This window comes from Zea mays, chromosome 7 (assembly GCF_902167145.1).
Source record: "Zea mays cultivar B73 chromosome 7, Zm-B73-REFERENCE-NAM-5.0, whole genome shotgun sequence".
NCBI classification, from domain to species: domain Eukaryota; kingdom Viridiplantae; phylum Streptophyta; class Magnoliopsida; order Poales; family Poaceae; genus Zea; species Zea mays.
In genome coordinates, this window is record NC_050102.1 from 21905786 (window position 1) to 21921521 (window position 15736).

Sequence of the window (15736 nt, forward strand, 5' to 3'; positions counted from 1 at the left end):
ATCACTTGGATGTCGAAGATCATGTGCCTAACATCTGACTCATTCAATTAACAAGTATATTTCAGGAATGTCCTCACTAGCATACAAAGCTAAACTTCAGTGGGAAACAACATACAAAAGCACTTCGTCTGTACGTAAGCAATGAAGGTAATATCCAAAGGTGGTGACTTCGTCCACAAGTCAAAAGGAAGTAGCTGACTGACGAAGGCTGGAACCTGTGAAGTCAAGAATGAAGAAAAATACATTACTGCCCCAATATCATTTGTTAATACACTATACCACAACCTGGCTACAACAACTTACTTACAGTCGGTATAAACCTTTATAGCAACATACTATCAGTCGCTATAGAGTTATACCAATTAACCCTTTCTGACGTTGTAAGTGGCGTCGACATAAATTTATAGCGACAAACATATTTATATCGACGAACGGTTAGACGCTAAAAAGATATACCGACTAACATATTTTTACCGACTAACAATCTGTTAGAACTTATACCGACACACTGTTTGATGAGATATATATATTTTTACCGACTAACAATCCAACGCTATGGCTATATGAGCCTAGAAAAATATATAACTAGCAGTTTCCAATTACCATCATCAACACTAAACACTAGTCATACAATCTCACATCCCACATCAGATACAAATTTGGTTAAACGTAGCTCATGTTTTCATTCATGGCAATAACAATTGTACTGCATTTATACATAAAGGTCACAAGTTTGCTCTTGTCGCAATAAAGATCAAAATATGCAGGCAATAACCCTAAGTTTGACTTGTAAAAGCTTAGAGATACTAGCTATTACAGCCACATGTTTGCTTCACAATTTGAAGTTCACTTGCAAATTTCTCTTTTCGAGAAAATACAAAACAAAATAGTTAGCTGCATCCATCCAAAAGAGCTTTTGATCTTTCTTGTTGTAGCATCCATAGGCACCACAACAACCTCTAGGACCTCCCTTCTTACAAAATTAAAACCCAGATCATTAATAGATTGTTAAGAAATCCATTCCAAAATAAACTATACAATAGCTAACACCATTGCTCCATTATTAAGAAAATATATAATAGTTGAACGCAATTAGACCATATCATCTAGGCCTAGGACTTAATCCTGTTGTGACACATGTAGTTATAGATATATATATGCACTACTTTTACAAAAGGAGAAGGGGTGATGACGCTTGTAAATAATAAATGAGTAAATGTTTTCTATAGTCAACAAAACTATGAATTTGAAGGCTCAGCTTCAAGACATCCTCTCCCTCAGCTAGACTACTGATCTTGGAGATCATATGACATTGCAGTAACTTGTGAACAGACCACACTCGGAAGGACACCTTGCTGCTACTTCTTGAGATGCCAGGTTTCAAACAAGTGTCCTTGCTACTGCAATGTCCTATCAGTGAGCAGCTACTTAAGGACAGCTTGCTGCTAACCTTGCTGCTACTCGAAAGATCAAACCAGAGAGCAACAATATCTATCATATATGAAATGCAAACGAACCAACATGCCATGGAGATCATTTGCTAGCTTCAGTTTTCATTGACGAGTAGAGCTAGACTCATAGATATATGACCATTCAACCATAACTAGTAGCAACCACAAACCTACTAAAATCAGGAATATCTACTAAAATCAGCCACATAACCAGCTGAAAGCTTTGAATTGTGTAGATGCCACAAAATAGAATTGTGGTACAATGTCAATCATATATGTACCTGTAGCACTGTAGGATGATTTTGATGTCTTGCTCACCTTTAGCTATATAATCACAAAAAACCATTAGTTAGAAAGTATGAAGTCACCATATATGAAAAACAATAAGGAAATAGCTTATTACTCTCTTGTATGGCCATGCGATCGACATCCGATCAGCATCACCCATCTTCTCCAAATAACCATATGGGTGAGGTAGAAGGGCGTCCCTTTTCAGCACAACATTCACAACAACCTCACAATATTGCTTTCCTAGAGCAACTCCTCCTAACACTGAGCTAGGATTAGTTGAAATAATTGTTCCCTTAGCCATAGCATGATCTCTTAATATGGCATATAAGATCACATCCTTTCCAATCTGAACCAAACAATAAAATTATAAGAATATAATAAATGTACAAAACCACTACCAAATGAGAATTAAAAAAATAGAAGGATGGATGATAAAATTACAAGTTCAGTGTGAAGTGGCAGAATTGTTGGGGTAGCTCTAATAGTGTTGCCTTGAGATGGTTGCACTATTGGGCTAGCATTGGTCGTCTTCCTAGAGGGTTGTGTTGGTGTTGTTACATTAATATGGTTGCCTTGAGATGGATTTACTGTAGGGGTAACACTAACATGATTACTGCCAAGCAAATTTTCACCCTCATTAGAGATTTCATCCTCCACATAAGCTTCATCTTCATGAAACTGAGCAATGTTATGTGTTTCATTGACATGTTGCCCAGACCTTGTGTCCTAAAATAAATATGAGCGTAATAAGTAATGAATATTCTCTAGATTTCAAAATGAATATAAGATGTTCAGCTACTTTACCGGATGGTGTCGTGTATTAGAACCATCATGTGAAATGATTTCCACATCTCTGCCCATCCTTTGCTCCTGCATTTTCTCCTCCATTTCTGCTATGCGTTGTTCTAGAGCAGCTTTCTCACTTTCAGCCTTTTTGCGGGCTAAGACTTCCATTTGGAGTCTTGTGGGTGTGTAACTTCTCAAGCCTGGGGTACCAATATCTTGTGGAGTTGGTCCTAGACCCAAAACTCGGACACGTCCTCTTGGCTCTCTCTCTCCACAAATAGCAGCAAAAGCATCACATTCTTGAATTGTTCTTTCCTTCAACTCTGGATGGGCCTCAACAATTTCCTTAAGTTTGTTCTACACAAATTGAGTAGCAAAGGAAAAAGGTTCAATACCTAACACTATAGGAAACATAAGAAAATGTTATGCAAAAAAACATCTTACAATAAATGCCAAGTTCACAAAAACTTACAATAACTGGTTCAGCATGTCTTGTTGGAACTCCATTTTTCCGCGTATGTGTTTTGATATAGAGTTCATCTCTTCTAGGAGGACGGCCTAGTTCCTTAGACTGCAATTTTTTTATTATTTACTATTGAAGATGAAAAATCATAATGTAAATTCAAAAGTCAAATTGCTTCAAATACCATTTCATGGCTAGAGCGAGCGAAGCTCTTACTGCCCAAGTATGAAGTACCCCAACCTTTGAACGACTAAATTTGGCTTTTTTGTCTTTTCTTCACATTCAGGAGACACCCAATATTCAGAAAGAAACTTCCAATCCTCATCATTAACCCTTCCGCTATGTTTGTCCTTTAGGTCCTCTTCTGTTAAATTCTCATTAAAATACTGCGCCTTTAGGGTTGACTTGAAATCCTTCCATTTCCTTCCAGCAGTGATTAAAAACCAGTTAAAGGCAGCATCATCTACATCATAGATTTTATGATTTCCCAAGCAAAAAAAGATAATCAGAACTTAGGCTAATGGTCTAATATAGAAACAAATTCAACATAAGAAACAATAATAATGCAATTAGGAAAATACCTTTAGGTCAGTCCATACTTCATACTTTTTCTCACCATCCACTAGCCTCCAATCAACACTGCTAACTGACAACTTCTTTCTCACATGACATCCAATAGCACTAAAAAACTTCCTTGAATTGTTTCCAACAGGTTGACCAAAATCATTCAGTTCTATTTTAATTTTTGGCACCTCAGACCCCCTTGCAAATATGTCCTCCAATTTTGTAATACCCCTTCCTCACTACTACAAATCATGTTATATAAGACGGTTAATTTTCAGTTATTAAGACACTTATGAAGTGTCCAAATTTGATGGAGTCGTAAAAGATGTCCCACATTTAAGATGGATGTAAACCGTCTTAAAAGATATTATATAAGACATTTTTAATTTATAACTGTCTAAAAAAGATATTTGTTTAAGTCATTTTGTCCGGTAAACCGTCTTGAATTAGATTTTGTTTAAGACACTTATTCTAAAGAACCATCGAGAATACGAACATTATAAGTCACAAAATATTTATCAAATTGTCTAGAATGTCCTATAATAATAGATGCTTGCAATAGAAAAACCATCTTATTTAGGCATCTGATATTAGACATTTTAGGAACCGACTTTTTTAGAGACTGGTATTGTACGTTTTGGGAACTGTCTTATTATGGTTTAAATGAAATGACTTACATGGCAATACATTCTTCAATTTATAATCATTTTTGAGATACCACATTATAATATACATACACACATATATTTAATAACATTATAGTTAATATAATGTAGATAAGTATCATTCAATATCTCAAAAATAAGCATTGCTAAATAACTCATACATAAGTGTACTCTAAATCCAAACTAAAATACTAACTAAAAAACATGGTCACCAACAGTTTGCGCTAAAGTTGAGCATAACTAAGTATATATGATTTCAACTCTACACACTTGACCGACCACCAAAATTTGAGTTCCATTCCATCTTTTCCTATACGACAAATAAGAGAAGACAATAGTGAGTAGTTAGACACAGTTGAACACCTTATATTATGGCATATCAAAAAGGTCATATGAATGCTAGATTTAGTTATGTGAAGCATCCTCAACCCTGCATTATCCACCAATGTCTATCACCTCATTCATGAAGAAGTCGAGCAACTGTTCTTGAACATTTGCTATCTCATCAAGCAATAGTTGGACCAATATCATGACCCAAACTTTCTAAAAAATGTTCCCAATGAAACAGCTCAAGAAATGAGCAATAGCTAGACCAATATCATGATCCAAACTTTGCCTCACTATATCCCGAGATAAGTGCTCCAGCGACCAGGCATATTTTGCTTACATGTGGACACATTATTCAGTTCTTTGATACTACTTTGTTATTATCATGTGAATATGAAAGGATGCTATAATTTTTCAATAAATAGGTATTGCTAGGAAGGCAGCTATCCAGACTAAAAATGGCTAAGTGTCATAGGAAGGAAGCAGGCTTATAGTTACCTGCGCGAGGTGTGTAATGAAACAGTAAATATACCTAAGTTGTCAATCAAAAGGGCCTTCACCTTCCATTTGCCATTGCACTCATGAATCTTGTTTTTCTGCATAACACAAAAGTAACTCATGTCAGAACATATAACGAAGCTGGCAGAACATATAACTAACTTGTAGCTATAACCCAATTGTCTTGTAACATGTGGCTCTCTTGTATAGTACTATATTTCATATCTGCCAAGATGCACCTAATATTAACCCCTTTTTTGTTAGGAGATGATTTGAGGTTGTCTTGTATACATACCAAAGAAGAAAACACCAAACTGCAAACAAGACGGAGAGTGCAAAAGTAATGCTTCTAGCAGAATTTGCAGAGAATGTAAAAAGTGGCTAGAATTCACAAGGGTGTAAAAATCTTTTTCTTCCCAGTATATCATGTTGGATGTCCTAAGACAGAAAGAATTCGAACTGATGATACTTAATAAAAACTTTGACAGGAATAAAAATTAGATGCTTAGCCTCATCTATCGCCCATGTATTGTCAATGTTAATATCAGTTAAAACTTTTATCTCTAGTCAACTAAAACAGTACATAAGCATTACGTAGTTGACATATCACTATGTATCATAATTACATTTCTTTGGCTTAACCAAATCTAACACAAACATCAAAGAATATTGAACCCTACACAAGCTATGTATTTTCCTTAACTAGAACATAGAATCGAGAGTCAAGTAACAATTCACGCTCACAATTATTGAACACATCTAAAACTTAGTATGTTAAAAATCATCCATCTAACTTTCTAAAACATTCCTCTAGATTAACTATCAACGTATATCGTCTAAACAAAACATCAGAACATACTTAGAACTAACGGATAATTCACTACCAATTAACATAGGGTTCAATGAAATTGCACTCATCTTAACTTAAAGGTCTAAATAGTCGCTAACTCAAATACACTAACCAAAGTATTTACTTCCTTCTTAAAATGCTAAAGTATAAGGAAAGCATTAAGAAAGAAAAGAACAACTATATGCAACTACCATACTTCATTAATCAAGCCAAGGACTAACCAAATCTAGTTACCTACACAAAAGAAATTCCAAGCAAATCATTTTAATGTGTGCTGATTTTGGACAGCAGCACAGCGGTTAATTGTTTTATTCATAACTCACAAAATATGCATCTAAAAATAGTAAACTAGAACTTTCTGAAAAGCTTATAAAGTTCTCTACACTTTTGGTATTATCATCACAACAAGATTTGACCTTTAGAAAGGTCAAACAGAACTAAACATAAACTCTGTCTAGATTTGGACAGAATTCGACTACTTCAAAAATTCATAACTGAAGTTTCAGACATAAAAATCAGGTGATTCTAGACTTTTTAGAAAGCTAATAGAATTCTCTACAATTCATTTATAAATGTCCCAGGTTAATTCAATATATATCAAGGTCAGAAAATATAAGAAAGGCTCCGCTGTCCAAATTGGGACATATTCAGAGATACTAACTCAAACAGCTGTAACTTAATTTATAGATCATCAAAAAGGGTGATCCAAAATTTGTTGGAAAGCTTAAGAAAAGTACTACAATTCTTCTATAATTACTAAGGGCTGATTCTCAGTTTAGCTTAGCCAAACAGTCCAATTTTCGAAACCTGTACAGAATTTGGACATATTCTGAAACTGGACTTGGAAAAATCATAACTTCTAAACTACTAGACCTATGACCATGAAATTTTTACACAAGCAAGAATAAGAAATGTCCTACAACTTTCCTATATAAGATTTCTACAGAAAACGTAATTTAGTTCCTCAAACAAACGGCGCGGCAAAAACAGTACATGCAGCCCAAAACAGCAACTAGTATGTTTTAGTTTATACATAGCTTCTACACATTATTTGACTCGTTCTCTAAATCATCTTACTAGATTAACTTGCTTGACGCATAATTAAACATCACAGGCATGCCATGGATTAATGAGGGTCGTCGTTCCATGGACTTCACTCCACACTACAAACAATCAACTCTATTATCCAATCTTTCTTAATTATCTAGTATTTACTTTACTAAAGAAAAGGTGATGAATAGACTTAAACTGGTTATGTAACTATCCATACCCAAACTGAATTAAGTTTTACTGCGAGAAACTCCAAGATTTAGTAGTACAATGCTCTACTTGGAAATTGCGATCTATGGACTTCATACAAATAAACAGACATTCATTATAGGTATAAACACAACCACCATGTAGACACGATTGTATTCACCATGATTTTCTCACCTAACTTTCTTCTCCACTAACACCAATCCATACACATAGACACGTCATCGACCAAATCACCGCGAGTGACTCGTGCATTTCAATAAGTATTATACCTATGGCCATGACACACACATGCTACTGTCAAGAGGACCGACATAATTAAAACATCCAACTAATCTATCCATTCAACCAAGAAGAGAAATAGTGAACCAGCTCACCAATACAAAACGCGACTCAAATCCACAATATCAACGACGAAACCAAATTCGAACATTTCATCGAACACCTGGCGGGCGTCAAATTGAACTGTGCTTCTTCTCCATCAAATCCTAGGATTTCCCCTTCACATCTCACACATAAGCACACACATACTCACAATCAACCACAGACCACATGTATCAATTAAAGAGATAAGTAACACAAGACAAAAGGGACCTCACCAATAAATATGAACTGCACAAGTCGACAACGAGGCATCCATGGAGGGAGGTGCTACTCAGGGAATGACGAACTCTACTGGCACATGGGGTTAGCTCGCCATGTGCTAACAGCAAGGGGATAGGGGAGAGTGGCGAGTAGAGAGGCTGGACTGGCTTGAGATGAGGGCGCCGAATGGGTGAGGACGAGCGATAGAAAAGGAAGCTCGGCGAGCTCAACCACCAGGGGCGCAGCCGGGTAGGGAGCTCGGTGTTGGGGCTAGGGCGCCAAGGGAGATGGCAGAGCAAGCTGAAGCAAGATACAGGGATGCGCCATGGGAGAGCGGCAGCAGGGAGATGGGCGGATCGGCGCAGTGGAGCAGGCGACCCGAGGCGCGGCGGCCATGGCGCCAAAAACGTCGGGCAGGGAGAAGACGCCGACCAGCAGAGCACCGAGGGGGAGAGGGCGGCATCGGGGAATGAGATGAGGGCAGAGGACGCCGGCTCCAAGGGCGCTGGGGAGGGGCTCGGCCGGCGGCAAGACATGAGCTAGAGACGAGCACCATGGATCGGCCAGGGAGAGGAGCTTGGCTGATGCACCACGGAATCAGCAGAGAAGAAGCGATTTGGGGATAAGGCTAAGAGAGGAGGCAGCATTGCGCTATAGAAGGAAACAACAGGAGAACATACGAAGGAGATAAGAGAGTAGAGAACAGCGGTGAGATACTTCCAGAGGAAACACGTGTATTCTAGATAAGGAAGAGAAAAAAATAGACACGTAGAAGATAAAAGTTAGCCTTTTCCTCTCCATATTTTTATCAAATTAGTATAGACATATATCTAACTTAGGCCCGGGTTTTGGGCGAGAAGCAATCGGAACGAACTGGAACGATGTCAACAACGCTATTTTAGACTGTGTTCGATTCGATATGAAATCAAATATTTTCATATGTGGGCTGAACACGGTTATAGACAATTTACTGGAGAAACAGATCTCATTTATAAATCCTCGGACGTGACGTTTTGATTAACGAGAGGGGACTAAATTATTTTACACCTAAAAACTTGAGTCATCGAGTTCTATTTAATTTAGTTGAGCCTAGACGATTTCACGCTATCCAAACATCTATCTAGAAAACAACTCAATTTATAACTCTATGCCTGATTTTTCTTGGATACGGATTGTGATTGAATTTATAAAATCGAATTCTCATATTCGCGTACTAGATCGATCCAAATAGCATAGGTTCATCTTGAAAGTTTTCTAAAATCCAAACATATCTAAAATTTTTGGATGGCTTAGATAGACAAAGATAGATACGATATCAAAATAGCGATAACAAAGATGAGTAGAATTTAGTGTCCATTTTATTTTCACTGATATCCCGTGCTTAAGTCCATAGTCGATGTCGAACGGGAAATAAACACCTGGGGTGTTACAAAAACATTCGAATCTGAATATATATCCACATCTAAATTTTATGTCAATTATTTAGAAATATATAACGAATTTTAAAAATGTATAACGAATTTAAGTTTTACTTTTTATGAATATTAATTGTCTTAATGCTAAAAACAAGAATATAAAATTACATAGTAAATTTTATATATTATTTATTCACAATTAAAGAAAGAAAATAAAAAATTAGCATTCGACTAAGCATCGTTTGGGGAGAAAGTGGGGGCTCTCTGCAAAACAATGGAGGCCCTAGACAAGACGGGAAGGAGCCACCAGAAGGGCTTGAGGTTTTAAGAAAGATATATATCATCAAACTAAGCTGAATTTATTATTTACTATATTTTTCACAATGCGTCTTATCAGAGATATCATACGAAGACAGTTTCATATTTAGAAGTACCCAGTATACTCAATAACATCTAAGACAGTTCTTATAGTCTAGACGACTCTAATAATATCTTTATTTGAGATGGTTTTATATGCAAAAGTGTCTAATATACTAATCAAAATCTAAGACAATTCTTGCAATCTTAATGACTCAAAAGGTATATTTATCTGAGACGATTTTTAATAATAACCCGTCTTAAATCAATATAAGACATTTCTTACGGTGTAACTGTCTCAAAACACTTCTTTATTTAAGACGGATCTCTAACAAACCGTCTTACCTTACTCTTCACCATACAATAAAAGACACTTCTATAAAATGCATTGATATCCGTCTTAAACTGTGTGTCTTAAATAAGCATATCTCTAGTAGTTCTTTTCCTCTGTGGACTGTGGGATTCTATTAAGTTAAACATTAAAACACATGAATTGTATTGTAGCAAGGGTAAAAATGTATATGCAACAACAGAATAATTACCATCATTGTCACACAGAAAATCTCCAATTGATTCACAACCAATATCTGCATCAATCTGCTCATTTGCATTTTCAAATAAATTTCTTTGTGTCGTTGGGCGTAAATTATGACTTTCATTTGTAGCACCATTGTGGTTATGAGTTCTCTACAGGAATGAAATATGGTGTAAATATTTGTTGCAGCATGGTGTAAACAAAAAACATCGAGCAGCAGCTAAGCTGAACTACTTATTTGTTCCCAGTTTTTAGTTTTCAGTTTTCAGCATGGTGTAAAACTTTTAGCTTCAGCTTTCAGTTTTCTATTTCAGTTCCCAGGCTTATTTGTTGCTGAACTGCTTGGAAGGGATGATTATTTGGTCACAGGCAGCCAGGCGCACAACAAAGTAGAAGGGAAAATGAGAAGAAAGTAAAGTCGCTCGTTAACTGTAAAGCAGCTACTTACTGCTATTTGGTTTCAATTGAATGAATGTATGGGACGAAATCAAAAGAGGGGACCAAGCAACTCTAATCATTAGTGCACATGCTCCTCTGTAGATCTAAACCAGCCAATCTGCCCATGCTAGTCGACGCCACTAAAAATTGTTACTAGTCACCATGATAGTGATTTACCAAATAACAGCCTCTGCAGCTACTTATTGAAAATTGTTACTAGTCACCATGATACTGAAAATCATGTGAAACTAGAAACGGAGTCGCAAATAGGGAAATTTTAAAAAGTTTACCTTTGTTCTTTTCTTAGGTTGACCCTGCTGGTGCTGCATATCGCCCAAAGTTGGGATATTAAGAGCATCTAGCCGTCTTTTGTTGTGTGCAATGGTTGCAAGTCGTTGCTCCTCATACATGTTAGGCACAATTTCGTTAAGCTTTCTTCTTGCGTTTGCCATTTTTTCTCCTATAGATAATAAAGAAATTATCAACTCTTTGAAAAGAAGTACAAAAGACATAGCAGACACTTTGTAGAAAAGAGAAGTACTTACTTTGCAGATTTCGTTTTAGATTTTTTAGGATCAACAAGGTAACCATCTATGTCTCTTCTAACAGCGGGGACAATCTCATTAACAATATCAATAGTCACATTGCCATTTAGATCAACTAATGGAGCAAAAACTGATTGTCATTATCTATGTGCTCATTCTCCAAATTATCCAGGTCATACAAATCTCTTGGTTTAGATTGCACAACAACAACCCAGTCAACATCAATTGGATCAGGAACATAGTATAACTTGAACCGCCTGTGATGCTAGAATGAAGGGCTCATCTGTTATTTTTTTACCTGTATTGAACAAGTGCTTAAAGTTGATAGATGTGATACCTAACTGGTCAGTTTTCACCCATTTGTTTTGCACACGGTTGTCAACCCAATCACATTTGAAAAGCACCATAGTACCTTTGTGGTTATAGTTTAGTTGAACAATTTCATTGATAATACCAAAATAGGTCTTGTTTCCTATTATGATGTTATCATTATTACCCCTGTCAAAGCTTGCTGACTCTGCAACTACAACAACCCCACTATTTTGAATAGGTCTACCCTCATCATATGCGTGTGTGTGGAAATTGAATCCATTTATGGTATAGCTATTATACTTGTATGCAACCATCATTGGTGTCTTGGCTAAAATTTTAATCTCGTCCGATGCCTCTTCACACGTTTCTTCCACCTGAATTTGATGATGCATGCGATTAAAGTATATGTGAATTCCATCTCAAAAAAATGGGCTAAGTTTATTCCTTACTTACATGCAACCTAAGCCACTCGTGAAAGGATTAATGTTGCATGCGGTTGATGTCTCGTTTATTTTGAAGACCAATTGATGATAGATAGTGAGCATGCTTGCTGCAATGGTCATTTTATCACTTCAACATGCAAAAGGAAGTGTTCATGTGATGACAAGATATATAGATAACTTACTCCAAGTAAGGCCCTATATTGCAATAGTTGAACAAAACATATCTGTGGGCTTGTAGCCATGTCTTGTGGTCTAAAGTAACTACGCATTTTCCAGACAATCCACGACCAATTCTATGGAAGAAAGGAGTCGTACTACAATCTTCATCATTTGAAACTATATGGTTCAATTGAGATTCTCCATGTAAATAGCGAGCACAAAATGTAAGGCATTCAGTAAACATAGACCACTCCATGATTGATCCTTCACAATGACTTTTTGTATGAACAGAACCCTTCAATCTCATTAGATACCTATGCACATAAATAAAAGGATCATTGGTAACATTATAGCATAGCGTACATGATTTTTATTCGCTATGCCACAATATGCATTAGAAAAGTACCTCTCTGTAGGCCACATGCTTCGAAAATGGGCTAGACCTGCTATTTTTGCTTGAGCAGGAAGATGTACCATCAAATGTACCATAATATCAAAAAAAGAAGGTAGGAATACAGTCTCAAGGAAGCTTAGAGTTTTAGCTATATCAGCCTCAAGAGTTTCCATGTCACTTATTCGAATGACTGGTGAAGAAAGTTTCTTGAAAAAATTAGATATACGAATCACTCCAGCACTGACTATTGTAGGCAATATTTTTCTAATAGCAAGTGGCAACAAGTGTTGTAGGATAATGTAACTCTCATGACTCTTAAGTCCAATTATTTTCCTCTCATTATCATGTACATTATGTCGTATATCAGCTGCATAACCATCAGGAAACTTCACCCCTTTTAGTACTTGGCAGAATAATTTCCTCTCAGCAGGGCTCATTGAGTAAGGTGCTGGTGGTAAATAAAGTTGGTCTTCAACTTCAATAGGGTGAAGGTCACTTCTAATACCTAGGACTTGAAGGTCTAACCGAGAATTCAAGTTATCCTTTGATTTTCCATCTGTGCCTAGAAATGTATTAAGTAAGCTTTCACTCACATTTTTCCCTATGTGCATGATGTCAAAATTATGTCTCAATAATAAATCTTTCCAGTATGGTAGTTGAAACCAAATAGATCTCCTTTTGAAAATGACTAATGGTTCCCCTTTCTTGTGTCTCTTGTTTGCTGGTTTCTTTCTAGATGGATCCTTGCCAAAATTTTGATTAAGATCTTTAGTGCACTCCAAAATTTGTTCTCCAGAAAGCGGAGTAGGAGCTGGCCTAAACTTAATTTTACCAAATTTATCAATGTCAAACCTAACTGGATGGTCATCAAGCAAGAATCTATGATTTTCCATATAGCAATTCTTGCTGCCATTACTAAGTCTAAGTGAACAAGTGTGCTAGTGGCAATCAGGACATGCTGCTTCACCAGCTGTGATAGATCCAGATGTGTATCCTAGACCTGGGAAATCAGTAATAGTCCACAATAGTGCAGCCCGTAACTTGAAAAAAATCACCCTTTGAAGCATCATAAGTTCTAACTCCATTGACAAACATATATAGCAGATCATCAACAAGGGGTTGATAATAGACATCCATGTCACTACCAGGTCCATTTCGACCAGGAATCATCAAAGAAAGGATGAAATTTGATTGCTTCATGCACATTGAAGGTGGAAAGTGAGAGCACCTAGAGGGGGGGGGGGTGAATAGGTGATCCTGTGAAAACTTAAACTTATAGCCACAAAAACTTGTTAAGTGTTAGCACAATGATTGCCAAGTGGCTAGAAAGGAGTCTCAACAAAACACATTACCACAAGAGATCAATCACAGAGATGACGCAGTGGTTTATCCCGTGGTTCGGCCAAGACCAACGCTTGCCTACTCCACGTTGTGGCGTCCCAACGGACGAGGGTTGCAATCAACCCCTCTCAAGCGGTCCAAAGACCCACTTGAATACCACGGTGTTTTGCTTGCTTTTTCTCAATCCCGTTTGCGAGGAATCTCCACAAATTGGAGCCTCTCGCCCTTACAATTGAAGTTCACAAAGAAACACAGAGCAAGGGGGAATGAGCAACGCACACAAGACTTCAAAAGATCAGAGCAACAACACGCACACAAGTCGCAACAAGAGCTCGCAACACAACTCAAAGAGTTCACAACTCCACAAGAGCTCTATATGCTATCACAATGAAACGAATGCGCGAGATCGATGTCTTGGTGCTTAGGAATGTTGTAGGAATGCTTGGTGTCTCCCTCCATGCGCCTAGGGGTCCCTTTTATAGCCCCAAGGCAGCTAGGAGCCGTTGAGAACAAATCTGGAAGGCCATCTTTGCCTTCTGTCGTCGGGCGCACCGGACAGTCCGGTGCACACCGGACACTGTCCGGTGCCCGATTTCCTTCCTTAAACAGCGCAGTCGACCGTTGCAGATGCGGGAGCCGTTGGCGCACCGGACATGTCCGGTGCACACCGGACAGTCCGGTGCCCCCTTCCGACCGTTGGCCCGGCCACGTGTCCCGCGCAGATCGCGCGGCCGACCGTTGGCCCGGCCGACCGTTGGCTCACCGGACAGTCCGGTGAATTTTAGCCGTACGCCGTCGACGAATTCCCGAGAGCGGCCACTTCGCTCGAGGCAGCCTGGCGCACCGGACACTGTCCGGTGCACCACCGGACAGTCCGGTGCCCCAGACCGAAACAGCCTCATGGCTGTACACAGCCAACTCTTATCTTTTCTTCTTCTTTCTGTTTCTAACACTTAGACAAATATATTAGTACACAAAACCAATGTACTAAGACTTAGAAACATACCTTTGCTCTTGATTTGCACTTTGTTCACCCATGGGCATAGATTCACATTTAATCACTTGTGTTGGCATTCAATCACCAAAATACTTAGAAATGGCCCAAAGGCACATTTCCCTTTCAATCTCCCCCTTTTTGGTGATTTATGCCAACACAACATAAAGCAACTAGAACAAGTGCAATATCACTCAAATAAAACTCAAATTTATTTTGATTCAATTTTGGCATATATGGATCATCCTTTGCCACCACTTGGTTTGTTTTTGCAAATCAAACTCAAATCTCTATCTCTACGTCAAACACCCATGTTAAAACATAAAGAGAGTCATTCCAAAAGAGATTGATCAAAGATTTCAAAAACTCCCCCTATTTCCCATAATCAATACTTCTCCCCACAAGAAGCCAACTTTTGACAAGAGAGACAATAAGAGACAATAAGAGACTCTATTCTACTATTTTCAAAAATCTCTCAAGTGGTAGCTGATCCATTTATCGCTTTGGCCTTTATTTTCTCCCCCTTTGGCATCAAGCACCAAAACGGGATCAATCTTGGCCCTTTAACCCCATTGCCTCACCAAAATCTTCAATAAGAATACAAAGAGGCAATAAGAGTCTAAAGATGAACTTGGAATAAGTTACCCTCTCATCGGAGTGCAGTGGAAGTCTTTCATGGTCCAAGTCCACCTTTTCCCTTTCAATCCTCCTTTGAGACTAAATCATCAAACTCAAGCACATGGTTAGTCTCAAAGGGTCAAGTTGTAACACATCTCCCCCTAAACATGTGCAGCACTTTGCAACGGACTTGTGAGGTCCAGGGAGTGTTTGTACAACTTGAGCACCATAATAAGCAACAAAATGCAAAAAGGAACATGATCAAAAGCATAAATACATGTATGCTACAATTCAATCCAGGTTCCGCGAATCTAAGACATTTAGCTCACTACGCAACCTGCAAAAGGTCTTCTCATCTAGAGGCTTAGTGAAGATATCGGCTAGCTGGTTCTCGGTGCTAACATGAAACACTTCGATATCTCCCTTTTGCTGGTGATCTCTCAAAAAG

General features: G+C 37.9%; 1 protein-coding gene and 1 pseudogene across 1 annotated transcript; both read right to left on the reverse strand.

Annotated features, from left to right (window-relative positions):
- Positions 1–658: 658 nt before the first annotated feature.
- On the reverse strand, positions 659–5292 carry LOC118472911 (uncharacterized). Its single transcript, XM_035960860.1, has 9 exons — positions 5080–5292; positions 3573–4530; positions 3176–3454; positions 3001–3099; positions 2547–2885; positions 2184–2468; positions 1855–2088; positions 1733–1775; positions 659–973 (listed from the first exon to the last, which is right to left on the reverse strand). Exons 3-9 carry the CDS (start codon positions 3176–3178, stop codon positions 960–962), a joined length of 1017 nt encoding a protein of 338 aa, XP_035816753.1. The 5' UTR covers positions 3179–3454; positions 3573–4530; positions 5080–5292; the 3' UTR covers positions 659–959.
- Positions 5293–7888: 2596 nt separating this feature from the next.
- On the reverse strand, positions 7889–8375 carry LOC111589764 (uncharacterized; annotated as a pseudogene).
- Between the last annotated feature and the right edge of the window lie 7361 nt (positions 8376–15736).